General features: G+C 52.5%; 2 protein-coding genes across 6 annotated transcripts in view; both read left to right on the forward strand.

Moving 5' to 3' along the window:
* LOC105487277 (kringle containing transmembrane protein 1) overlaps positions 1-1,046 on the forward strand; it is a 143,176-nt gene extending 142,130 nt beyond the window's left edge. The window contains exon 11 of the transcript XR_011614047.1: positions 933-1,046. The gene's annotated coding sequence lies outside the window, so the exon portion shown is untranslated. The remainder of the gene's footprint in view (positions 1-932) is intronic.
* LOC105487273 (EMI domain containing 1) overlaps positions 1-26,659 on the forward strand; it is a 65,443-nt gene that overhangs the window by 20,924 nt on the left and 17,860 nt on the right. For 3 of the 5 annotated variants that reach the window (XM_071080355.1, XM_011750719.2, XM_011750718.2), the window contains exons 2-13: positions 933-1,046; positions 1,537-1,640; positions 10,878-10,961; positions 12,224-12,285; positions 15,687-15,807; positions 16,124-16,174; positions 16,259-16,348; positions 16,922-17,068; positions 18,015-18,104; positions 18,250-18,302; positions 18,785-18,847; positions 18,949-18,993. In XM_071080355.1, coding sequence (XP_070936456.1) covers positions 933-1,046; positions 1,537-1,640; positions 10,878-10,961; positions 12,224-12,285; positions 15,687-15,807; positions 16,124-16,174; positions 16,259-16,348; positions 16,922-17,068; positions 18,015-18,104; positions 18,250-18,302; positions 18,785-18,847; positions 18,949-18,993 — 1,024 coding nt within the window. Of the gene's footprint in view, positions 1-932; positions 1,047-1,536; positions 1,641-10,877; positions 10,962-12,223; positions 12,286-15,686; positions 15,808-16,081; positions 16,175-16,258; positions 16,349-16,921; positions 17,069-18,014; positions 18,105-18,249; positions 18,303-18,784; positions 18,848-18,948; positions 18,994-26,659 lie in introns of all 5 variants that reach the window. The other 2 variants (XM_071080353.1, XM_071080354.1) reach the window with 1 other exon arrangement.

Here is a 26,659-nt window from a genome sequence, read left to right on the forward strand (position 1 = left end):
AAAATAGGGTGGGGGTACCTTCCTACCTTCCTCCCTCACCATTAGAAGATAGTGTGAATACCCTTAGCATACAGTAAGTGCTCAATATGTGCAGTGCATTCTGATTATTAGTTGGTATTTGGAGAAGTCAGTCCTCTGGGCTTGGGGCATTGATTACACAACCGAGCCGTCCCACAGAGGGGACATGGGGATGAGTGAGACAGGGCCTCTCCTCTTGCATGCTGGCGGAGTGGGCAGGCACGAATTGGCGGCTTAATTCAGCGTGACAGGTGTGCAGATGCTGCGGGAGCCAGGGCAGGACACCACTGGAATTGCTCAGGGCAGGGTGGAAATGGGAAAGGATGGAAGGAATAGGCCATGTCACATCCGGGCTTTGAAGGTAGGAAGTGCCACAGGGAGAAGCAGGCAGAGGGCCCAGCACCAGCAAAGGCCTGTGGCAGGTGTGGGCACAGGAAATCCTGAGGGCTGGGGAGTTGGGTAGGCAAGGCAAGGATGTAGGCAGGTTTCCATTCTGTGACATTCCCTCTAGGGAGGGACCGAGGAGCAGATGGAGAGGCCACTCTCTGCAGTTGTCCAGGCAAGAGCCAGGCAGTGATAGTGGCCTGGATGGGTCAAAGTTGGAGAGGAGAGAAGCTGGGGAGGGAGAGCTCAGGGGAAGATGGCCCACTTCCATCTTTCCCCTGCCGTTCATTCCTCAAGACCTACCAGGAGTGCTCAGCACGGCCCCACCCCCAGGGCCATGACATCCACCCCTCAGCCACAGAGATTCCCACCAGCCATTTGGGCCCAAATGACTTTGCAAGCTCAGGGGGTCTCTGCCTGGGGATTCAGGGCTCTTGAAGAGAACACGGACATCCTCACCCATCCTCCCAGAGTCCCCGGCAGGGGACCCTGCATGGTACCTGAGTATCCTCTCTTTGGGTCTGTTTCAGGAACTGGTGCTCCTATGTGGTGACCCGCACCATCTCATGCCATGTGCAGAATGGCACCTACCTTCAGCGAGTGCTGCAGAACTGCCCCTGGCCCATGAGCTGTCCGGGGAGCAGGTAAATGAGGTGGAGAAGGAGCTGATGGCATTCTAGGTGGAGGCACAGTTTGGGCAAAGGCCTGGTCAGGGGACTCCATGGGGAGTGTAGGGGAAGACTGGACCCCAGGGTGGGTGGAGCAAAGGTAGCATCAGCTGACACCATTCTCAGCCTATCCCCTGTGCTGTTGAAGCACACTGGAGGGCTTCCTGGGGGAGGGATACACCATTGCTTGCATTCCTTTACTCAGTGAGTATTCACTGCTGGGCTCAGGCCAGCCCAACCTGCAGGGTCTTCCTGTCCAGCTGGTATCCAATCTCTGATCCCTGTGGCAAGGTGGTGGGGGAATGGAAGGGCTGAATCCCAAAATGCAGGAGGAGAGAGCCTCCAAAGGGAGCTGGAGGCAGCAGAGGATCCTGGGGGTTCTGGGTTTGTTCCCATGGGTATTCAGGGCAGTGGGAGAGGTCGTGGAGGACCCTGTCTCAGCTGGGCCACCTGGGGACTCTTTCAGCTACAGAACTGTGGTGAGACCCACATACAAGGTGATGTACAAGACAGTGACTGCCCGTGAGTGGAGGTGCTGCCCTGGGCACTCGGGAATGAGCTGCGAGGAAGGTAGGACTGCCCGGCTGGCTCCCAGAGCCCCGCGACAGCAGGCCAGGTGCCTCCCTGCAGGTGCATGGAGCCGTGAACTGTTAGAGAGTCATGCACAGTACTGTGCCTGCTGGGGCTAGCTGCACAGAGCCCGGCTCAAACACAGTCAGTGCTTGTTGTCCACCACTGCCCCCCATGGTGACCGCTTGCCTCTTGGGAGACTCTCAGGACCCCCAGAAGAATTTTATACATGCTGCATAGCTCACATTTTAAGTCATGCCATCCTAAGTCTTTCCTCCACACTCGGGGAAAGCCCATCCAGACATTTCCGTGTGACACGGTAACAGACATTACAGGGAAGCAGAGAACCATTTTAGTCAGTTCATGGGTCAGAGAGGTAAGAATGGTTTTACCTATCCTGCAGATGAGGAAACTGAGCTCAGGAAGGGGAGGGGCACACACCTCTGTCTGTCTGCCAGGCTGTGGTCTCCACCCGCTCCCCAGGCTCCAGGGATGCGAGGGCTTGGCTGGGCCCCTTGTGTGCGGAGCGTGTCCCAGGCTCAAGGACTTCTCTCACTCCACCTGCCTTCACTGTGTGTACCTCTGAGTGGCTCGGGGCTGAGCACCCTGCAGGGACACAGAGGAGGCAGCCTGGGCCTCCCAGGAACCTGGCCACACTCTCCCCTGCAGAACCCTCTCCTCTCCTCCAGGCACCTGCCCCACTGCTGAGCAGCCCAGACCCCTCCCACCCTCACTGCCTGGCTGAACCCATGAGCAGCAGATTATTGAACACCAAGAGCTGTGTTTTCAAGCATGGCGCTAAAGAGGATGGGCTGGCCCAGAATCATCCTGAGAACCAGGCTCAGAGACAGCTCAAGGGACAGAAGCATTCACGGCCCCCAAAGCAGCACATGAACGAGAACGTCAGTCTCAGGACGTACCCCAATTCCAGAAACACAAATGTGTGAAAATGTAGCCTCTGACTCGAAGGAACATGGTGCTTTCAGAAGCCATAGCTCACAGGTGTTTCTTGGGAGATTTGCGCACTTCACCTCCTGGGGACCCTCAACAGCCCAGTTCACAGATAGGGTAACTGAGGTGGAGTGGAGTGCCCAGAGGCACACAGCCATGAGGATGGTGTTCAAAACTCACCACGCAGTGGGGAGAGGTCTGGCAGGTTCTGACATGGGGTAGAGGAGTACCCAGTGAAGTCGAGGAGAAACCAAGTGGCTAGAGGGTGTGCCAAGACACCCCATGCCAAACACCCCTGCAGAGAGGCAGCCACAGGGCCGATGTGGGAAGCTGGAGCGGTGGACAGACGTTTGAAGGGGAGCCAGGAATAGCACCCTCTTGTCGCTGGTGGGAGGGAGAGGGGAAGGCAGGTGGGGCCGAGGGGCAGGAGGGCCAGCCAGGAGGGGCGGCTGCCAAGGAGATCACAGAGGAGCCGTGGAGGGGAGGGCCGAATCCCCGGGGCATGGGGGCCGCCTGGGCCCAGGCAGGGCCTCCCCAGACAAAGGCCATTCTGTCCCTGGCTCCCCTCCCAAGGGCAGACCTTCCTGGTCTCTGGGGCTTTCAAGGAGCAGGTGAGGGAGAGGACAAGTGGGGACAGCACCCATGCCCTTGAATCTAGCTGCTGGAGGCCGTGACTCCAGGAGCTAGGCCAAGGGCTGGGGGCTCTGCTGATGCTAAGGCAGGGGCATGAGCCAGGCAATGGAGCCAGGCCAGCTCCCTCTGTGGGGCCTTCAGGTCCCAGCGTGGGTATGGGATACCTGAGGCTTCCTGGGCCGGGCCAGCTTTGCCAGCTTTGCCGCACACCAGCTGCATGGCCTTGGGCCGGGGACTTCCCGTGCCTTGTGCAAGTCATTGTGCAAGGGCCCTGGGCTTGGGGGTGCTGCACTCCAGGAGGCATTCTTCTTCTGCCCACTCGGAGGGAAAGGCACCATCACTAAAAGGCACCAAGCTGCTGTGTGTGCCCGCAGCAGCCCAGGCTCCCCCACATTCAGCCTCAGTGTCCTCGCCTGGGAAGTGGTCAGGATGATAAGAGTCTGCCTCCCTGGGTATTGCTGGGATGAAATGTTGGAGACTGTGGAGGAAAGGGAGGTGGGTGAGTGGATGCTTCCACTATTCCAGAAAACTCTGGGAATGGGGAGAGGGAACACTTGCCATTCCGGAATCCAGCCCTAAATCAGCTGCACTCTGCTGTGTGACTTGGGGCAAGTCCCTTCTCCTCTCTGAACTTTGGCTTTATCTGGAAGTCACCCAGCATGAAGAAGTAGCACTCATGATTGGCTCATGGTAGATGCTCCACAAATGTCTTGGGCTCCCGTCCTGCGCCCCCACCACCCACCCCATGCTGAGGATTCCATGGCCTCCTGCCTCTGAGACCCCACTTCACAGTCAAGAAACGGACCTTGAGTCTCTGTGAGGCTGGTGGGCTCTAGTGAAGGACTTCACAGCGCTGGGCCCTGGTTTTCTGCAGAATGGGGATGTTCACTTTGTGACAAATGAGGATTGTCTCATTTGATGTCCATGGCAACCTGTGGAGAAGGGGCTAGAATGGGCTCCATTTTACAGATGGAGAAACTGAGGCTCAGAGAGGTGATGGGACTGGCCCGAGGTTACTCAGCAGGTGAGAGCCAGGATCGGGACCTGTCTGAGCAAGCTTCTGTGCCCCCAGGCCTCAGGAGGTGGGGCTGGCGGAGGCTATCACCTGGCCCCCTTTCATCAGAAACAATAGGGCTTATCAGAAACAATGGGTGAGGAAGAACCAAGGCCAGAATGCACCAAGTGGGCCAGGCAGGGGTGGGCGCAATGCCAGGGCCATGTCAGGAGGGTGGGCTGAGCCCCACAATCAGCTTTTCTGGGCCTGGGCCTGACCCCCTGAGTACCTGGGCTGGTGGACTCTGCTGACAGTGGGGCTGCTGCAGTAACCCCCATGACACCCTGCCTCTTGAGGCTTCCTGCAGACAGATCAGCCCCACTGTCCGGATGATGAAAGTGAAGCTCACAGAGGGTGTGGGTCTCACATAAGGTCACACAGCAAACAAGTATTGTGGCCAGGTTTTTCCCCAGGGTGCCGACCTGAGTTCTGTGGCATCCCCCTGCCCCAGACCCTCCTGCAATAATCAGGACAAGGGGAAGGAAAGCTGCTCCGTGCTGGGCGCTGCAAGGCATACCCCCCCCCACCCCCGCCACAGGAGCCATCACATCATGGTACAGAAGGCCCAGATGCAGAAACTGAGGCTCAGAGAGGGGAATGCCTTGTCCAGGGGAGCAGTCTGTGAGCTGAGGAGCCAGGCTCAAACCTGGTCAGTCTGACTGCAGCCAGGGGTCTTTCCCCTGCAGAGTGCTGGCTGAGGATGTCCCTGGGAGCCTGTTCAGAAAGCTGGGATGCTGTGAGGCTGGCGGAAGCCAGTCTCAGCCCCAGCTCCTCCCAGATAGAAAGATAGAGAGGCTGGGGCTCCCTCCCCTCCCCTCCCTATGGACCCCATGGAGCTGGACTGCCTCTGCTTCCCCCTCATAGGTCCCATTGTCCCCAGCATACATATTTTTTCCCCATCCATGGTTATTCACAGCCCTGTCTCCCAGGAAGAGGAGCCAGAGAGGGGACACTTGCCAGAGGTTGACAACAAAATAGCCTAAAAATGGGCCAGGCACGGTGGCTCACACCTGTAATCTGAGCACTTTGGGAGGCCAAGGCAGGAGGATTGCTTGGGGCCAGGAATTCAAGACTAGTCTGGGCAACATAGCAAGACCCTATCTAAAAAAAAAGTTTAAAAATTAGCTGGGCATGGTGGTGCACACCTGTAGTCCTGGCTACTCAGGAGGCTGAGACAGGAGGATTGCTTGAGCCCAGGAGTTCAGGTCTGCAGTGAGCTGTGATCCTGCCACTGCACTCCAGCTTAGGTGACAGAGCAAGATCCTGCCTCTAAATATAAAATTTTAAAATAGCCTACAAACAGACTGAGGTTTTAGCCCAGGCCCTTCCTGGGCTCCTTGGTCTCTTCTACCATCCAGGGCTGGGCACGCTCCACACTCATCTCTTTCATCGTAACCAGGCTCCAGGTATGGTGCTAAGTCTGAACTTTACTTTGCAGATTCAGAATCCAAGGGCTAACCACTGCAAATCCACCCACATCCACCACCCAGCCACCCCCACTCCTGGGAGTCCCGGCAACCCCCACCTCCTGCCAGCCCATCCTGCATGCCCAGCCAACTGTGTGGCTGCCTCCTCCACTCTCTCAGCCCCTGCCTGGATCCCCTGAACCTCACCCTCCCTCTGTTTGAACCCCCTGCCCACACCGGCTTTGTCTCTCATACATGGCCTTGGCAGTGGCCGGCAAGTCACTGCTCTGCCTGCAGCCCTCTGGGTGCTACCACCTGGCTAGGTTGACCCGCATCCTGCCACCGTTACTCCCACATCCCCAGTGCCTGGCATGGGCCACGTATAAAGTGAGTGCACAGGAATTGAATAGGACCTTTGCCTGTCCTGAAGAGGCGGCCAGGCCGGACATAGACTAAGCCTTCCCGGAGGTTCCTGATTGAGCTGGAGGGTTCTTGGAGCTCCCAGCCCCAGCTCTGACCCTAACCCCTGGCTCTGGCCACTAGAAGCAAATATTTACATTTGCAAAGTAAATTCCTTGCAGGAGACCTGGGCTGGGGCTGGGAAGGCTGCCTCCCTATGGCCTGTGGTTGCTAAACCGAGCAGAGCAGATCTGGGGGGTCGGTTGTGAATGAGGAAGCCGTTCCTTTGGCTTCTCTCCAGGGAGAGAAAGTCATGAAGGTGGATCCCAGGGACACCCCCAGATTTTCATACCCCTAATCCCCAACTTTTCACATCCCTAATCCCCAATTTAGGGCAAGATTGGAATCCCAGACCCCCTTGTCCCACTGCAAGGACAGAGCGGAAGCCTCTCCTCTCTGGGCCTCAGTGTCCTATATCATGAGGTGTCGTGAGGGTCCCGAGAAGGGACACAAAGCTTCTTAGCTCAGGCCTGGCACTGGGCAGAGGGAAGAAGAGCTGCTTATGGGGCCCAGGGCTAGAAACTACAGACAGCGCTGACCATGTGGAGGTCAAGATGTGGAGGTCAAGACAGGGAGTGATGAGCTTCGAGGGGGCTTTGACACTGGTAGGCGCACTGGCCTGTTTGGGAAGGCTTCCTGGAGGAGGTGACATGGGTGCAGCAGCTGTAGAGATTAGGAGAGGGCATGGGGTAGGAACATGCATGTGTGTGTGTATATGTATGTGTATAGGGCATGTGAGGACCTCCCAGATGGTGGGAAGTGGCCCACAGTCAGGTTCCCAAAGTGGAGCTGGGGTTTGTGGTCCTGGGACCAGCCTTCAGAGCCTCCCTGGGAGGACAAGGTTGAGGCTAGGGAGGAGCCCTTCAGTAAGGACCACCAGGCTGAGATGAGGAGGGTCTCAGCTCACAGGGGCCTGTTTCAGGGCCTTTGACCAAACACCCATGGGAGGGATATGACATTTGTTTTGTTTTGTTTTGTTTTGTTTTGTTTTGTTTAGAAGGAGTCTCGCTATGTCGCCCAGGCTGGAGTGCAGTGGCGCAATCTCGGCTCACTGCAAGCTCCGCCTCCCGGGTTCACACCATTCTCCTGCCTCAGCTTGCTGAGTAGCTGGGACTTCAGGCGTCAGCCACCAGGCCCGGCTAATTTTTTGTATTTTTAGTAGAGACGGGGTTTCACTGTGTTAGCCAGGAGGGTCTCGATCTCCTGACCTCTTGATCTGCCCACCTTGGCCTCTCAAAGTGCCGGGATTATAGGCATGAACCACCACGCCTGGCTGGGATATGACATTTTTGTCCAACGACAGATCTCCCCACAATCTGTGGCTTCTTCCTTACTGGAATTTTGTGTGCTACAGGGTCATTTTACAACCTGCTACATCCCTTAAAATGTTTCTGTCCATTTCTCAGAATTTTGGGGGAGTTTTTGGATAACTTTTTGTGAATCTTGAATCCAAACCCAAAATTTTCTGGTCTTTTGAACAGTTTTGTTATTTCTTTAAACTCTCTTCTTTTTTTTAATTTAAATTTGCAATTACTTTGAGCATTTGATGTCTGTGCTGCTGTCAGACCACATTTTTATTTGTTTTTCTCATTCTTTCTGGCCCCTGGAGAAACATCGAAAACAAACTGGTTGAAAAAGAATTTCCAACCACCAGTTTACAGATTAATAACTCAGGGACACTCTAGTATGACATTAAAACATTTATGCTGATTTTATTTTTTTTTAGATAGGGTCTCACTCTTTCAGTGTGGTACGATCACAGCTCACTGCAACCTTGACCTTCCAAGTTCAAGCTATCCTCCCGTATCAGTCTCCCAAGTAGCTGGGACTACAGGCATGCGCCACCATACCCAGCTAATTTTTAAATTTTTTGTGGAGACAGGGTTGTGCCATATTACCCAGGCTGGTCTCAAATTCCTGGGCTCAAGCAATCTGCCCACTTCAGCCTCCCAAAGTGCTGGGATTACAGGTGTGAGCCCCTGCACCTGGCCCATTTATGCTGACTTTTTTTTTTTTTTTTTTTTTTTGAGGAGTCTTACTTTGTCGCCCAGGCTGGAGTACAGTGGTGCATTTTCAGCTCACTGCAACCTCCGCTCCCGGGTTCAAGCGATTCTCCTGCCTCAACCTTCCAAGTAGCTGGGATTACAGGCACACACCACCACCCCCAGCTAATTTTTGTATTTTTAATAGAGACAGGGTTCCGCCATGTTGGCCAGGCTGGTCTCGAACTCCTGACCTCAGGTCATCCACCTGCCTCGGCTTCCCAAAGTGCTGGGATTACAGGCGTGAGCCACTGTGCCCGGCCTATGTTGACGTTCAAGACAGTTGTGTCTGCCTTATATTTGGTTTGCTTGATCAAAATTTATTTTCAGTTGGTGATTCATGTATTCATCAACAAAAGTTTTATAAATGGCCGGTCTCGGTGGCTCACGCCTATAATCCCAGCACTTTGGGAGGCCGAGGCAGGTTGATCACTAGGCCAGGAGATGGAGACCATCCTGGCTAATATGGTGAAATTCTGTCTCTACTAAAAATACCAAAAATTAGCTGGGCATGGTGGCACGCTCCGGTTGTCCCAGCTACTCCGGAGGCTGAAGCAGGAGAATCACTTGAACCTGGGAGGTGGAGGTTGTAGTGAGCCAAGATTGCACCACTGTACTCCAGCCTGGGTGACAGAGTGAGACTCCGTCTTAAAACAAACAAAAAAAAAGTTTTATACATGAAGCCCATGAGATCCTACTGGGTGCTGGGCACTTTTGTAGGCCGAGCACAAGACAGACAAGGTCCCTGCCCTAGTGGGGCTGATGTTCCAGCCAGGAGGCCAGAGGACAGGCAGTGGCCTGGGAAACTGGAACACGCTAGAAGGTAGATAATGCAATGGAAAAAAAGAAAAAAGAAAACAACAGCAGAATAGAGAGGAGGGCAGAAGCGGATGGGGAGAGCAGCTGAAGCTTCATCACAGAGGAAACTCAAACATCCCCACGTTGCGAGAGATGGCCGCTTCTTTTGGTCAACTTCCCGAAAAGAGTACTAAAATGACATCACATCTCTACCTGGAAGCAGAAAGAATGAAGAGCGCTTGGTGAGGCCGTTTTTCTCAGGCACCAGCACTCCTGCTGAACATTGAGCCTCCCTGCCGGGTGCCCCTGCACCTCCACCAACCAAAAAAAGAAATCTGGCCCTGGAATCAGGCCGACCTGTGTTCAAATCCAGGCTTGGGACCATCCCGCAGACAACCGATGGCGAGTCGCCTCTCTTCTCTGCCTCATTTCTTCCAAGTGAGGAAGTGGAGTTGAGTGTCATTTACTCATCCACCTTTATCTGAGCATGGGCAACAGAGAAGAGGTAGCACAGAGCTGCCCTGTGCCTCAGTTTCCCCACCTGGAAAGTGGAGGTGGTACTAGCACCCACTCACAGTTAAGACTATGTATGTGAAGTGCTTAGAAGGTGCCAGGCACAGGGTACATGCTAAACAAGAGTTGTCTGTTCTGATTATCACCTTCCTTGTAGGATTGAGCCAAGCTATACAAGGTCCTTCACATGGGCATGGTTCACAGTGATGTCTCCCCTCCCCAGGGAGTCCCCAGTGCCGGCCCCAGTCCTGGGCTGGCAACCCATCTTCCTCCATCCTGGGTGAGATTAGCCCCCTGTGCCTGGGCAGGTCACAGGCCCTTGAGGAGGGTGTGCTGGGGATGCAGGCTCAGCACGAGTGGAGGCCCCACAGTGGGACCCAGAGCAGGGCCTGGCAGCCTCCACTGGGGGCTGGCCAGAGGGACTCGTCTGGTTTGAGTTCTCGGCGCCTCTCGCTCCCTGCATCAACCCACAGCCCTGCTCCGAGCTGCCAGGCCCATGCCTTATTTGGGTCTTGTCTCCCCCCAGACAACATTTCGTGGCCTTAAAAGGAAGGCCTGGGGGGCTGAGGGGGGCAGTTGCCAGTGCTGGCTCCACAGCCTCTCCAGCTGTGCCCCCGCCCCTGGTTTGGCCAGTCCATCCCTCCAGCTGTGGAGAAAACCAGTCCCCTAAAGCCAGACCAGCCAGGATGGCTGGGGCGGGTGCGGGGGGGGTCCTCCTTGGGAGGGGTGGCAGCAGGGGTTGGCCCTGGAACTGGCTCCCCTTGCCCTCCCAGACAGCCAGCCTCCCTCTGGTTTTCATTTAAAACCAGGGCTGGATCCACTTCAGTCTCCTCTTACCAAGCCAGGCAGTGAAAGTGTAGATGGCAACAGTCACGGCGGCCGTTTATTGAGCACCTACTGTGTGTGCCGGTCGCTGTGTGTGCACAGTGGGCCCTTTGCATTCATGGCTGACCTCAGGCCTCACCTCAGCCTGGGAGGTTTAGAGGCCTTAGAATCCCATTTTACAGATGGGAAAATAAGTCCAGAGAGGACAAGTCATGCAGGACAGTAAGTGTCAGGGCTCGGACCCAGGCTTGTCTGAGCTCTAAACTCTTAGCCCATGAGGCTGGCTGGGGTTGGGGTCGTTGGGGAAGTCCTCAGCCTCATCCATGGCCCCCGCCCCATTGCCAGCCCCTCTTCCCAGCCCTATCAGGTGGCCAGCCTTGCTCTAGCTCAGCCCAGTTCATGCTGTGTGACCCAGATACATGGACTCTCCTTCTCTGGGCCTCTGTGTCCTGTGCTGAGGGGAGTAGGGATCCCTGCTGGGGCTACAGTGGTGGGCAGGGGGACCTGAGGAGGCAAGGATCATACCCCAGCAGGGCTCTCACCCTCCATCCCTCAGTTGCAGGTTCCTCTGGCTCCTTGGAGCCCATGTGGTCGGGCAATACCATGCGGCGGATGGCACTTCGGCCCACAGCCTTCTCAGGTGGGTCCTGGGGTAGCTTCTTGGGGTCCCCTGGGCTGAGGGAGCTCTGGAGCGGGCTCAGGGCAGTTTAGTAACTGTCCTGAAAGCCAGCAGGTCTGGCAGTGGAGGGTCAAGGACAGTAACAGTCTCCCCATCCCACGCTCCCCAGGCCACAAAAGTTGCTTTGAGGGGCACAGAAAGGACCCCAGAGGGGCATCTGACCTGGGTCCAGACATCTGGACCCATGACCCCTGGACTCTTGCAGATGCCAGTTCAATCCCCCTGTTTCCTCTTTTTATGTAATCAGCACTTTTCTGAATGTCAGCAGTGTGCAAGGCCCTGTGCCAGGCACTTCCCATCAGCAGCTCATTTAGACCTCACAGCTGTCCACTGCCCTCCCATTGTCCCCTTTTTAAAGAGGAGGAAGCTGAAGGTCTCTGACCTCCCTGCCCTGCCCTGCTCCAGGCCCCACAGCTGGGAGTCGGGGCAGCACCAGGACTAGACCCCAGATGTGCTAGTTAGGCACTCACCCCTCCCTGCTCTGAGCCATGTCCTCAGGTGTGAATGGGGGTGACACTCCTGTGAGGAGGGGAGAGACTGCTGGCACAGCACTCGGCAGGGCCAGCAGCTGGGAGGCTCCGTAAATGTCCAGAGCTGCTGTGAATGACTCACGTCATTCTCGAGAGTCTCACCCAGGAGACCGGGGGGTGCTGGATGGTGGGTCGGGGGAGGCTCAGAGGATGGCACCTTTGAGGCCAGCCCAGTCCAGACTGCGCTGGGTAGGTCCCCAAAGCTGGCAAGCCCTGGCTCCAGCCCTGCCCAGGCGGGAAGCAACAGGATCTTTCCAGAGAGGACAAGTCACGCAGGACAGTGTCAAGGCTCAGACCCAGGCTTGTCTGAGCTCTAAACTCTTAGCCCATGAGCCTGGTTGGGGTCGTTGGGGAAGCCCTCAGCCTCATCCATGGCCCCCACCTCATTGCCATTTCCTTGGCTTCTGGGAAAGGGGTCATTTTGGACACAGAGGCTGCCAGGGGTCGGGTCCCTGGTCCTGCTGCAGGAGAAGCAGGCCACTCTGGAGGCTCCAACGCCAAAAAGAACTCATAGGGTGAGGTCCCCCTGGATCCACCATGATCCTGTAGCCCCTCCCCAGCCTAAGGCTCCCTCATGGGTTGGAGTCATCAGATATCTGATCCTTCCCTGCATCCCACCTCCCAGAGACTGAAGGGCTCTGAGGGGGAGCCTAGGACCCTCGGCCCTGGCCCCAGCTTCCTTCCTCCCCGCAGGTTGTCTCAACTGCAGTAAAGTATCAGAGCTGACAGAGCGGCTGAAGATGCTGGAGGCCAAGGTGGGTGAGCAGCTCTCTCCTGGGTGGTTGCCCCCTGCCCTAGGCCAGTCCGGGCAACCACCATCCCACCCTCCCCTCCTCCTTCCCCACACCCCATGCTTGCACCCTCAGCGAACCCACAGGGCAGCTCTGAGCTGACTTAGCGAGCAGCATCCCCTGTCAGGCATGTCCTGGTTTCCTCTAGTGTCCCTCCCTTGGAAGCCTGCTCACAGGTTGTGCCTCAGTTTCCCCTTCTGTAAAGCGGAGGGGACACTAGCATCCACTCAGTGAAGACTGTATATGTGAAGTGCAAGTCACAGCCAGCCTGGCCTGTTCTTCCTCCAGGAGGCCTGTGAGCTCCCTCCCATGGGGCTCCATTACCATCCCAGCCAGATCAGCAAAGACACTGCCCAGAGATCCTGGTGGGATCTCCTGGCTGCCCCTGCCCCATACCCTTTCTCTATCCCCCCAACCCCCATCCATAATACAATCTTCCTGGTTTCAAAAACAAAACATCTATCACGCATCTCAAATTATTTCAAGATAAAATGTTTTGTATTCTTTGTTTCGTCTGGTTTTGTTTGAAACAGGGTCTTCCTGTGTTTCCCAGGCTGGAGTGCAGTGGCGAGATCTCAGCTCACTGCAACCTATGCCTCCTGGGCTCAAGCAATCCTCCCACCTCAGCCTCCTGAGTAGCTGGGACCATAGGTGAACAACACCACATCCAGCTAATTTTTTAATTTTTGGTAGAGATGGGGTTTCTCCAAGTTGCCCAGGCTGGTCTTGAACTTCTAAGCTCAAGCAATTCGCTGTCTTGGCCTCCCAAGGTGCTGGGATTACTGGGATTACAGGTGTGAGCCACTGCGCTGCCATAAAACTTTTTTTTTTTTTTTTAATTAAAAAGTACAGCTTGGTGCAGTGGCTCACACCTGTAATCTCCACACTTTGGGAGGCCGAGGCAGGTGGATTGCTTGAGGCCAAGAGTTCGAGACCAGCCTGGCCAACATGGCGTAACCCTGTCTCTTTTAAAAATACAAAAATTAGCCTGGCATGGTGGCACACGCCCATAATCCCAGCTACAAAGGAGGCTGAGGCATGAGGATCACTTGAACCTGGGAGGCGGAGGTTGTAGTGAGCCAAGATCATGCCACTGTATTCCAGCCTGGGCAACAGAACGAGACTCTGTCTCAAAAAAAAGAAAAAAAAAAAAATTAGGCTGGGCGCAGTGGCTCAGCCCTGTAATCTCAGCATTTGGGAGGCTGAGCCGGGTGGATCACAAGGTCAGGAGTTCAAGACCAGCCTGGCTAAGATGGTGAAACCTTAGCTTTACTAAAAATACAAAAAATTAACCGGGGCCAGGTGAGGTGGCTCATGCCTGTAATCCCAGCACTTTGGGAGGCTGAGGGGGATGGATCACCTGAGGTCAGGAGTTCGAGACCAGCCTGACCAACATGGAGAAACCCTGTCTCTACGAAAAATACAAAAATTAGCTGGGCATGGTGGCGCATGCCTGTAATCCCAGCTACTCGGGAGACTGAGGCAGGAGAATTGCTTGAACCCAGGAGGCAGAGGTTGCAGTGAGCTTAGATCGTGCCATTGCACTCCCGCCTGGGCAACAAGAACGAAACTCTATCTCAAGAAAAAAAAAAAAAAATAGCCGGTCGTGGTGGCAGGTATCTCTAATCCCAGCTACATGGGAGGCTGAGGCAGAGAATTGCTTGAACCCAGGAGGCAGAGGTTGCAGTGAGCTGATATTGCACCACTGCACTCCACCCTGGGCGTGGTGGCTCACACCTGTAATCCCAGCACTTTGGAAGGCCAAGGCAGGAGAATTACTTGAGGCCTGGAGCCCGAGACCAGCCTGGGCAACATAGCAAGATTCCATCTCTACAAAAAATTAGCTGGGCTTAGTGGCACACAGCTGGCACACAATCCCAGCTGCTCAAGAGGCTGAGGCAGGAGGATCACTTGAGCTCAGGCGGGCAAGGCTGCAGTGAGCCGTGATAGCACCACTGCACTCTAGCCTGAACGGCAGAGTTAGACCCTGTCTCTAAAATTAAAAAAAAGAAGATGCCCCTGATTTATCCAGTGGGAAAAACAAGCTTCCAAATAGCATATGCTGGCCCCTGAGTTACAAGGCACGGGGTTCCAGGAGCAGTTCCCTGAGCTCTCTCCCAGGAGAAGCCCACGTAAGAGGCAACTCAGTCCCACATCTGTGATGGGAATTCCTGGTTCAGGGTCTGCCGGAGAGTTTCAGCTTTTCTCTGGACAGGCCCCCACGATCCCCAAGCCCCTGGTCTATGGTCATCTGGCCTCTCTTTGGTCCTCAGCAGCTGAGGGGACACCTCTAGCTTCCCAGAGTCTTCCTCACTGTGGACCCAAAAGTGGACTTTGTGTACACCTCCAGGTTTCTATTTCATGTCGACTCTTCCAAACTTCCTTCCAAATTTAGTGAAAGGCCAGGAATGGTGGCTCATGCCTGTAATCCCAACACTTTGGGAGGCCGAGATAAGCAGATCACTTCAGGTCAGGAGTTTGAGACCAGCCTGGCCAACATGGTAAAACCCCATCTCTACTAAAAATACAAAAATTAGCCAGGTATGGTGGCGCACGACTGTAATCCCAGCTACTTGGGAGGCTGAGGAAGGAGAATCACTTGAACCCGGGAGGCGGAGGTTGCAGTGAGCCGAGATCGCGCCACTGCACTCTAGCCTGGGCAACAGAGCAAGACTCTCCATCTTGGAAAAAAAAAAATATTAGTGAAACTCTTCCAGCCATACCCTGTGGTGCTTTAACAAATCAAGAAAAGCTTCTTATTTGTAGATAAGCATAGAAAAAAAAGCGCATGGCCCAGCAAGCACCGTGACAGTCACAAAGCTCAACTTGGCTGGCAATGATGGTGTCAATGACTTTTTCATAATGCGTGTTATGAATCGTGTGCTTTGAAAAACACTGTCACTTCTAATGAAGCTCTGTGCCCCTGCGAGCCTGGGGCTCCACTCCAAGCTGGGCCCTGCTGGCTATGTGCCTCCTGCCTCCCACACCAGGCCCCTTGGCTGGCCTGTCCCTAGTGAGACCTTGCCTCATGCCTGTAATCCCAACACTTTCGGAGGCTGAGGCAAGATGATCGCTTGAGCCCAGGAGTTCAAGACCAGCCTGGGCAACATAGCGAGACCTTGTCTCTACAAATAATTTTTTTTTTTTTTAATTTGCCATGTGTGGTGGTGCGTCCCTGTGGTCCCAGCTACTTGGAAGGCTGAGGCAGAAGGATCACTTAAGCCCAAGTGGTTGAGGCTACATGAGCTGTGATGGTACCACTGCATTCTAGCCTGGGCAACAGAGCAAAACTCCATCTCAAAAAAAAATAGGGAGGGGTCCTAGTGAGACCCTAGTACCCACCCCGTCCCTGTCTTCCTCTTCAGGTGGCCATGCTGACTGTCATAGAGCAGCCAGCGCCTCTAACACCAGCTACCCCTGAGGACCCTGCCCCACTCTGGGGCCCTCCTCCTGCCCAGGGCAGCCCCGGAGATGGAGGCCTCCTGGGTGAGTGTCAGACTCAGACTTGCCTGTGGGAATGAGCAGTGGGTTGGGAATTGGGGAAGTGGGATTCTGGTCCCCACCCTGTCACTGACTCCCAACTTAACCCTCTAGTGGGCCTCAGTCTTCCCATTTCCCGTTTCTTAGACCCGCCTAAGAGGACCGTCTCCTGGGACTCCTGAAACCTGCAGTCCCTGGAGACCAAGCAGCCCCAGCAGACCCTGCCTGGAGGTCGGGGGGAGCTGGGAGTGGGGATTCTGGATGAGTCTCCCTCCTCCAGGCCCAGCGGGGACACTGACCTCTGCCTACCCCCCTACCCCAGGGCTGCCAGGAGCCATAGAGAGTGTGAGGGTCCCGCTGCTTCCCCGAAATGGTAGGTGCTGGTAGGGGGGCTGGGGCCAGGGTGGGGGTCAAGAGCAGATCTGGAGCTGCCAGTCTGATATGCTTTACCCCCCAGACCAAGTCGGTGCTCGGGGGCTGCCCGGGCCCACTGGCCCCAAGGGAGATGCCGGCAGCCGGGGCCCAATGGGGATGAGAGGCCCACCAGGTGAGTGCCCGCAACGTTGCTCCACAGCTCCTCTGGCCACCCCCCTACCAGGTGGGCCCTTCCCCGCTCCTGACATGGCCAGGATGGCCTGGGCCCTTTCATCTGCTTGCCTCTTCACTCAACACCCCGCCAGGGAGTGCCCCGTTCATACCTGGGCTCCATGAAATCCTCTCTTACGTTCACTCGACTCACATTCCCTGGGCACCTACACTTAGCAGGCTCTGGGCTGGTCACTGGGTGGGGTCAGACATGTCCCTGCCCTTCTGGAGCTTCCAGACTGCTGGGAGCAGGGCTGGGCAGAGGAGAAGCAGCAATGCTTGCCCCATGTGACCAGGGTTTCTATGAGGGACTTTGGGGGTTTGGGAGCCCCAAGGAAGGAAGACCCAGCCTGGATGAGGTGGAGGACTGGGTGCTGTGCTCATCCCCCTGTTAGACAACCAGGGAGCCTAGGTCTATGGACTGTGGGGCCCTCTCTCATGCCCACCGCTCCAGGCTGCCTTGTCCTGTCGCTTAAGGCCACCCTAGGCCTCCCTGCCTCCTGTATACCCACAAATCCCTGTGATTCCATTGCAGGTCCACAGGGCCCCCCAGGGAGCCCTGGCCGGGCTGGAGCTGTGGGCACCCCTGGAGAGAGGGGACCTCCTGGGCCACCAGGGCCTCCTGGCCCCCCTGGGCCCCCAACCCCTATTGGGCCACCCCATGCCCGGATCTCCCAGCATGGTGAGTCCCCGCAGGTGGAGGTGGGGGTGGAGTAGCCATCAGCACAGTGCCCGCTACCATCTGCCAGGTGCCTTCTGTGTGCCAGCCCTGCTCATGGTAGGCCAGGTGTGACCCAGTCCTCCAGCAGGCGCTGTTGTCCTCCTGTGTTTACAGATGAGGGACACTGAGGACCAGAGAGGGGAGGTGGCTTGCCAGGGTCCCACAGCCTCGGCGTCGGGGAACGGCTTCAAACGGGCTGCCTCCAGAACCTGTGCTTAGAGCCACCAGGCATCAGGCCGTCCCGAGCCTTGGAATCCAGTTCTCAGAGCACTGGGAAGCAAAAGACCTGGCAGCAGGAAGCGAGCTCTGAGCTCCCAAGGCCACAGGCCTGGCCCCTCCTCCAGGCCCTGATGCACGTCCTTGGCTTCTTCCCTTTGGCAGCCCAGCCTGACCTGCCCATGGACTGCCAGGGGTCAGAGTGTGGAGCGCCAGATTTCAGCCTCTTTTCCATCGTGTCTTTGGTGCACACCAGTCATTCATTCTGCCATCCCAGCATTCATTCCATCTCACTATCCATACAATGGGGACAATGACAGTGCCAGCCTCCCAGAGCTGTGTAACACCCATGTACAGAAAAGCCTGGCACACAGTAGGTGGTGGATAAATGGTTTCTTTTATTGTCATTCCCATTTGGCAGGTGACAGTACAGGCTCTGAAAAGTGGAGAGTGTTGCTGGATGTCACCAGCTAGGTTGCAGTGGGGTTAGAACCCACATCTCCCTGCTTCCTGGTCTTGTGAGACCAGCACTCTCCACACTCCTCACCCTGGGAGCAGGTGCCCAGGTGGTACCAGCCATGCTGCAGGCTGCCCCATGGGGCAGTCCAAGCTGTCTTGGCAGAGGTGGCAGGTGAAGACTAACCACCCCACTCTACCCAGCTCTACTCACTCATCATCTTTGCTCACCCAGGAGACCCACTGCTGTCCAACACCTTCACTGAGACCAACAACCACTGGCCCCGGGGACCCACTGGGCCTCCAGGCCCTCCAGGGCCCATGGGTAAGTTGAGTCCAGGCCTGGGGTAAGGGGTGGAGTTGATAGATGGCAGAGGGAATAGGGTTTGGGGCTGTCAGGAGGGAGCTGATGGGGCACTTCCTGAGATTGTACTTTGTTCTGGCCCTTAGGACATCCTGTCTTTTTCCAGGTCCCCCTGGGCCTCCTGGCCCCACAGGTGTCCCTGGGAGTCCTGGACACATAGTGAGTAGTTCTCCTTGTACTCTCACCCATGTGTCTGTCCATCTTTCCATCTATCCATACATCTGTCCATCATCCACCCTTGTATCCATCTATCCATCCATCCATTCATCCTTCCATTCATTCATTCAATAAGTATTTATTGAGCACTTAATATGCAAACTACCTTCCATAAATCTTATTCAATCCAAGTAATGAAAACCATGTATTGTTATCACCTAAAACCAAGAAAAGTGGGGATTCTTGCCCTAGGGCTGTGGCCAGCACATGGCAACTTCCGTGAGTTGTGGTGGGACTATCTGACTCTAGGATCAGATCTTTTAACACTGAGCTGTATGAACTGATTGCTCTGTGCTTGGTGTATGGTGAAGAACCCAGAGGCCCAGACCAAGCTAGAGCACCCTCCCCACAACACCTCTGTTCCCAAGCCCCTGCCTGCTCCATCCTGCCCCAACACAAGGCTGAGGCCCTGTCTTGTTGCTCAGGGACCCCCAGGCCCAACTGGACCCAAAGGAATCTCTGGCCACCCAGGAGAGAAAGGCGAGAGAGTGAGTACTCAGGTGGCCCCAGGTGGGGGAATTCTGGGGAGTCCTGAGGGCCCCAGGTCAGAGCCCTCAACAGCTGACACCATTTGTCTCCTCCTACACAGGGACTGCGTGGGGAGCCTGGCCCCCAAGGCTCTGCTGGGCAGCAGGTAAGTGTTGCTGTCTGTCCTGCAATCATCCCTGCAGGATCCCATAGTCCCAGATTCTTCCTCTGACTCCATCCCCTGCAACCAGAACTTCTGATCCTCCCTGTTTTGTCATTTATTCTCAGATGCTCCCTGTCTCTGAGACTCATTGTCCTCTTTGGATCAGGCTGCCTCTGGCTCTCTCACTCTGGCTCTCTGTTTCTTGTATCTCTCTCTTTCCCTCTGCATGTCTGTCTCTTTGACTCTGTATTTCATTTACACTCTATCTCTCCAATTCTGATTGTAGATCTGTTCATTTCTCTCTTTAATATGGTCAATTTTTATGTATTTTGGGTCTTTGTTATTAGGTGCATTCACATTTAGTTTTTTAATGTCTCCTTGGTCATTTTACCTTTATGAAATTAATATCTTTATCTCTGATAATACTTGTCTTGAATCTTCTTTGTGTGCTTTTAATAGCACACCAGCTTTCTTATGCTTGGCATTTGCATGTTATATCTTTTTTTATCCTTTTTCTTTCAACCTGTAACTTTATATTTAAAGTGCATCATGGCCGGGTGTGGTGATTCACGCCTGTAATCCCAGCACTTTGGGAGGCCAAGGCAGGTGAATCGCTTGAGCTCAGGAGTTCAAGACCAGCCTGGGCAACATGACAAAACCCTGTCTCCAAAATATGTATATAAATTTTCTTAAATGTAAGAAAGTGTGGGCCAGGCACTGTGGCTCACACCTATAATCCCAGCAATTTGGGAGGCCGAGGTGGGTGGATCACCTAGGTCAGAAGTTCAAGACCAGCCTGGTCAACATGGTAAAACCCCATCTCTACTAAATATACAAAAATTAGCCTGGTATGGTGGTAGGCACCTGTAATCCCAGCTACTCAGGAGGCTGAGGCAGGAGAATCACTTGAACCTGGGAGGCAGAGGTTGCAGTGAGCTGAGATTGTGCCATTGCACTCCAGCCTGAGCAATAAGAGCGAGAGTTTGTCTCAAAAAAAAAAAAATGCATCATATGACTTGGGTCTTGCTGTTTAAAAACAGTTTGACTGTTTAGTTAATTTATATTTAATGATATGTATAATTGATTAATTGATATGGTTCTGTTTAAGTTAACCATCTTGCTGTTTATGTTCTATTTACTCCTTCTGTTTTGTGTTTCTTTTTTCCCTTTTCTTTTCTTGTCTTCTTTTGGATTGAGTACTTTTTTATTCCTTTTTTCTTTTATAGAAACAGGGTTTCCCTGTGTGCCCAGGCTGGACTCAAACTCCTGGGCACATAGTGAATGAAGTGCCTTAAGTGATCCTCCTGCCTCAGCATCCCAAGTATCTGGGACTACAGGTGTGCACCATCGTGCCTGACTTAAAATCTTCTCTTTCTAAAATTAATTCTCTTTCTAGAATTAAAGCTATTCTTGCTTTCTTTTGATTAGAGTTAGCATGCTATATCTTTCTCCATCCCTTTCCTTTTTTTTTTTTTTTTCTTTTTTGATACAGGGTCTTTCTCTGTCACCTAGGTTGGAGTGCAGTGGTGCAATCATCACTCACTGTAGCCTCAACTTCCCTGGCTCAGGCAATCCTCACACCTCAGCCTCCTGAGTAGCTGGGACCACAGGCATGTACCACCATGCCCAGTTAACTTCCATTCCTTTACATTTAACCTGTTTTGTGGTTATATTTAAAGTCAGTTTCTTGTAGACAACATATAGTTGGGTCTTGTTTTTTGGTCCATTCTAACAATCCTCATCTTTTAATTGCTGTATTTAGGCCATTGACATTTAAAGTGATTATTGAGGCCCAGCATAGTGGCCCACACTTGTAATTCCAGCACTTCAGGAGGCAAGGCAGGAGGATCACTTGAAATCAGGAGTTTGAGACCAGAGCGGGCAATAAAATGAGACCCTGTTTCTATAAAACAAATTTTAAAACTGGCTGGATGTGGTAGTGTGCATCTGTAGATTCAGCTACCTGAGAGGCTGAGCTGGGAGGATTGCTTGAGCCCAGGAGTTGAAGGTGACAGTTATCATTGCTTTACTGCATTTCAGCCTGAATGACAGAACCAGACCTTGCCTCTAAAAAATAACTAAATAGTCTGTGCATACTGGCTCACATCTGTAATCCCAGCACTTTGGGAGGCGGAGGCAGGTGGATCACCTGAGGTCAGGAGTCCGAGACCAGCCTGGCCAACATGATGAAACCCCGTCTCTGCTAAAAACACAAAAATTAGCCAGGTATGGTGGTGCACTCCTGTAATCCCAGCTACTCAGGAGGCTGAGACGGGAAAATCGCTTGAACCTGGGAGATGGAGGTTGCAGTGAGCCGAGATCCCGCCACTGCACTCTAGCCTGAGCGACAGAGTGAGGCTCCATCTCAAAAAAATAAATCAATCAGTAAAATAAAAAATAACTAAGTAAATGAAGTGATTATTTATATAGTTGGGTTAATAGCTATCATATTACTATTTGCTTTTATCTTTTTTATTTTTTGAGGCAGTGTCTTGCTCTGTCACCCAGGCTGGAGTCCAGTGGCTTGATCTCGGCTCACTGCAAACTCCGCCTCCCGGGTTCAAGCAATTCTTCTGCGTCAGCCTCCTGAGTAGCTGGGACTACAAGTGCCTGCCACTACACCCGGCTAATTTTTGTGTTTTTAGTAGAGATGGGGTTCACCCTCTTGACCAGACTGGTGTTTAACTCCTAACCTTGTGATCCACCAGCCTTGGCATCCCAAAGTGCTGGAATTACAGGTGTGAGCCACCATGCCCGGCTACTATTTTCTATTTGTTGTCCTTGTTCTTTGTTCCTATTTTTGTCTGCCACACTTTTTCTTTCTTCTTTTTTTTTCTTTTTTTTTTTCTTTTTTTGGCTTTATTTATTTATTTATTTTCTTTTGAGATGGAGTCTTGCTGTCTCACCCAGGCTGTAGTGCAGTGGTGCAATCTCTGCTACTGCAACCTCTGCCTCCCGGGTTCAAGCAATTCTCTTGCCTCAGCCTCCCGAATAGCTGGGACTACAGGCACCCGCCACCCTGCCTGGCTAATTTTTGTATTTTTATTAGAGACAGGGTTTCACCATGTTGGCCAGACTGGTCTTGAACTCCCGACCTCAGGTGATCCACCCAGCTCAGCCTCCCAGAGTGCTGGGGTTACAGGCGTGAGCCACTATGCCCGGCTTTGCTCCTCCTTTCTTTATGTAAAATTTGAGTTTCTGACATATAATTTTTGTCCTCTCTGAAGAACTCCTTTTATTTTTTCCCAGTTGGCTTTATTTGTGATTCTAGAATTGGGCAACACTTCATTCCATAAAATAAAATAAGCACTCTGCTGAAGAACTTCTTTTAATGTTTCCTACAAGGCAGATCTAGTGACAAAAATTCCCTCAGTTTTTGTTTGTCTGAGAGTCTTCATTTCCCTTTCATTTATGAAGAATAATTTTTCAGGGTAAAGATTTCTAGGTTGAGGCCGGGCGCAGTGGCTCACGCCTGTAATCCCAGCACTTTGGGAGGCCGAGACGGGCAGATCACGAGGTCAGGAGATGGAGACCATCCTGGCTAACCCGGTGAAACCCCGTCTCTACTAAAAACTACGAAAAACTAGCCGGGCGAGGTGGCGGGCGCCTGTAGTCCCAGCTACTCGGGAGGCTGAGGCAGGAGAATGGCGTGGACCCGGGAGGCGGAGCTTGCAGTGAGCCGAGATCGTGCCACTGCACTCCAGCCTGGGCGACAGAGCGAGACTCCGTCTCAAAAAAAAAAAAAAAAGATTTCTAGGTTGATGTGTTTTTGTCCTCTCAATGCTTTGTGTATTACTCTCCACTCTCTTGCTTGCATGGTTTCTGCACAGTTGGATGTAATTCTTATTGTTGCTCCTCTGCAAGAAAGATATTTTTTCCTTCTGTTTTCTCTTCAGTATTTTTTATCTTTGATTCTCTGAAGTGTTTTAAAAAACTATTATTGTTATTGAGACAGGGTCTCACTCTGTCACCCAGCCTTCTGAGTTCAAGGGATCCTCCCGCCTCCACCTCTCGAGTAGCTGGGACTACTGGCACGTGCCACACCTGGCTAATTTTTTTTTTTTTTTTTTTGAGACAAAGTCTCACTCTTGTCCCCCAGGCTGGAGTGCAATGGCGTGATCTTGGCTCACCGCAACCTCTGCTTCCTGGGTTCAAGCAATTCTCCTGCCTCAGCCTCCCAAGTAGCTGGGATTACAGGCACCTGCCACCACGCCTGGCTAATTTTTTGTATTTTTAGTAGAGAGAGCATTTCACCATGTTAGCCAGGCTGGTCTCAAACTCCTGACCTCAGGTGATCCACCCACCTCAGCCTCCCAAAATGCTGGGATTACAGGCATGAGCCACCACGCCCGACCATTTTTTTTTTTTTTTTTTTCATTTTAGAAGCAAGGTCTCACTATGTTGCCCAGGCCGGTCTTTCTGGCCTCTAGTGATCCTCTTGCCTTGGTCTCCCAAAGTGCTGGGATTATAGGTGTGAGCCACTGCACCCAGCCTGATTTTCTGAAGTTTGGATATGATATGCGTATGTGTCATTTTGTGGCATTTATCCTATATGGTGTTCCTTAATCTTCCTAGATCTGTGGTTTTGGTGTCTGACATTTTTTGGGGGGAGAATTCTGTCATTATTACTTTAAATATTGCTTGTGTTTCTTTCTCTTTTCTCCTTCTGGCATTCCATTATGCATATTTACGTCTTTTGTAGTTGTTCCAGAGTTCTTGGTATTCTGTTCTATTATTTCAGCCTTTTTTCTCTTTGCATTTCAGTTTTGAAAGTTTCCATTGTCATATCATCAGGCTTAGAGATTCTTTCCTCAGCCATGTCCAGTCCACTAATAAGCCCATCAAAGGCATTCTTTATTTCTGTTACAGTGCTTTTTATCTCTACCACTTATTTTTAATTATTTCTTAGAATATCTTTTTCTTTCTCTTTTTTATTTTTATTTTTTTTAATGTAGAGGCAGGGTTTTACCATGTTACCCAGGCTGGTCTCAAACTCCTGAGTTTAAGCAGTCTACCCACCTCAGCCTCCCAAAGTGTTGGGATTACAGGCATGAGCCACCACACCCAGGCCTTTCTTAGAATTTCCATCTTTCTGCTTATACTCCATCTCTTCTTGTAGGTTGTCTACTTTTTCCATTAATTCCCTTAGCATGTTAATCGTAGATTTTTAAAATTCCTGGCCTGATAATCTGAACATTTCTGCCATATCTGATGCTGGTTCTGATGTTTGTTGAATCTCTTCAAACTGTGTTTTTGCCTTTTAGTGTGCCTTGTAATTTTTCACTGGAAGGTAGACATAATGTACTATTCAAAAGAACTGCAGTAGATAGGCCTTTAGTAATGTAGTGAGAAGGTATGGGGGAAGGGAAGTGTTCTGGAGTCCTATGATTAGATCTCAGTCTTTTTTTTTTTGAGACGGAGTCTCACTCTGTCTCCCAGGCACTGGAGTGCAGTGGCTCGATCTTGGCTCACTGCAACCTCCGCCTCCTGGGTTCAAGCGATTCTCATGCATCAACCTCCCAAGCAGCTGGGACTACAGGTGCCCACCACCACACCCGGCTAATTTTTTTGTATATTAGTAGAGTTGAGGTTTCACCATGTTGGCCAGGCTGGTCTTGAACTCCTGAGCTCAGGCAGTCCACCCACCTTGGCCTCCCAAGGTGCTAGGACCGTAGGTATGAGCCACTGTGCCCAGCCTAGATCTCAGTCTTTAGATGAGCTTGTGCCCTTGGACTGTGAACTTCACCAGTGTGTCTCAGTTGTTGTTGTTTTGTTTTGTTTTGTTTTTGTTTGGGGGTTGTTTTTCCTCTTAAGTGGGACAGGTTGTCTAGAGGGGGTTAGAGTTGGATATTTCCCTTCCTTCACATGGAAACTAGAGGGAGCTGGAAGTGGGCATTTCACCTCCTCCAGAGTGGTTAGTGTTGGGAGGAAAGCTGAGTTTTGGGAAAGAAGCTGAGGCGGGGCTTGCATGTCTGACATAACATAAAAGAGCCTTGGAACATGTCTGGGGTCCAGGGTCAAGAACCCCTTGTGGCCTTTGGAACACCAAACTCCGTGCTAAAGGGTGGAAAGCTACCCTGCCGCACCATAGTCTAAGCCCAGGGCATAAAACCCCTCGTGACTTGGATGGAATCCAGGGCTCAGGGCATAAAACCCCTCGTGGCCTCTGGAATGTGTCTAGATTTGCTGGCTTCTTGCTTCTAGCACTCCCATTACCTTAAGTAGCAGAACATGTTCCATATGCTTCAAAGAAAATGCTAAACTGTCACAGCTGTAAATCACGTGCTTGATGCATTGCTTTCTCTCAACCCCTGCATCCTCACCACCTGTTTCTTTGTTTGATCACCAATAAATAGCGTGGGCTCCCAGAGCTCAGGGCCTTCACAGCCTCCATACTTGTGTTGGCCCCCTGGACCCACTTTCTCTCTCAAACTGTCTTCCCATTCCTTTGACTCTGCAGGACTTTATTGCCCCCATGAGCTGGTGTTGGGTCCGATCATCCCAACAGGTTAGGATCTGGTAAAGTAGTTTCTCCTGAGGTAGGCTTTGTTCAGAAGAGAATGCTTTGGTCTATTTCAAAATGGTGCCTCCTCTCCTCCCCCTGCTGGAAGGACAAGGCATTTTTCTCTGATATTCACTGTGAGGGCCTTGTAGAGCTCCTTGAGGTAAAACTCACCAAAGGAGGGATGTGGGCCTATGACTGGGTCCCCCTGGAGTTTTTAACCCTAAGACCTGTCTACACGGAGCCTCTAGAAGTTCATCAATTATAGTTTAGGTTTTCCTCTCCTGGCCCTGGTTCCTCTGGAGGTTTGTGCTTGTGGGTTTCTGCTTTATTAAGCTGTGATGGTCTGGATTTGCCTCTCCAGCTTTGGGGGCAGTGGTTTGCCTGTGGCCTCATTTCTCCAACAGATCTAAGAAGAGCCGTTGATTTTTCAGTTTTTTCAACTTTCTACTTGTTATTAAGATGGAATGACAACTTCGAAGGTCTTTCTTTTTTTGAGATGACTCTCGCCCTTGTCCCCCAGGCTGGAGTGCAAATGGTACGATCTCGGCTCACTGCAACCCCTGCCTCCCGGGTTCAAGCGATTCTCCTGCCTCAGCCTCCAGAGGAGCTGGGACTACAGGCACGTGCCACCACGCCTGGCTAATTTTCATATTTTTAGTAGAGACGGGATTTCACCATATTGGTCAGGCTGGTCTAACTCCTGACCTCAGACGATCCACCTGCCTCGGCCTCCCAAAGTGCTAGGATTACAGGCGTGAGCCACTGCACCCGACCAACAGCTTCTAAGCTCTTTACATGCCGGGTTGGAACCCAGAAGTCTGTTTTGTTTTGTTTTTAAATCAAATTTGGAAAAAAAAAAAAAAAAAGGTCAACATTTCCTCAAACATTTTTTTCCGTTTCTGCCCTCCAGTCTGTCCTTCTGGAACGCCACTGATTTTCTCCCAGGAGTCACTGAAGTTCTGTTCGTTTTCAAAAAAATCTTTGTCTCTCTGTGCTTTATATTTCTTTATTTTACTTTTTTGAGATAGGGTCTTGCTGTGTCACCCAGGCTGGAGTGCAATGGCGTGATCACAGCTCACTGCAGTCTTGAGCTCCTGGGCTCAAGCAATCCTCCCACCTCAGCCTCCTGAGTAGCTGGGACTACAGGTGCCCACCACCACACCT

The sequence above is a fragment of the Macaca nemestrina genome, chromosome 15 (genome assembly GCF_043159975.1).
Source record: "Macaca nemestrina isolate mMacNem1 chromosome 15, mMacNem.hap1, whole genome shotgun sequence".
NCBI lineage: Eukaryota > Metazoa > Chordata > Mammalia > Primates > Cercopithecidae > Macaca > Macaca nemestrina.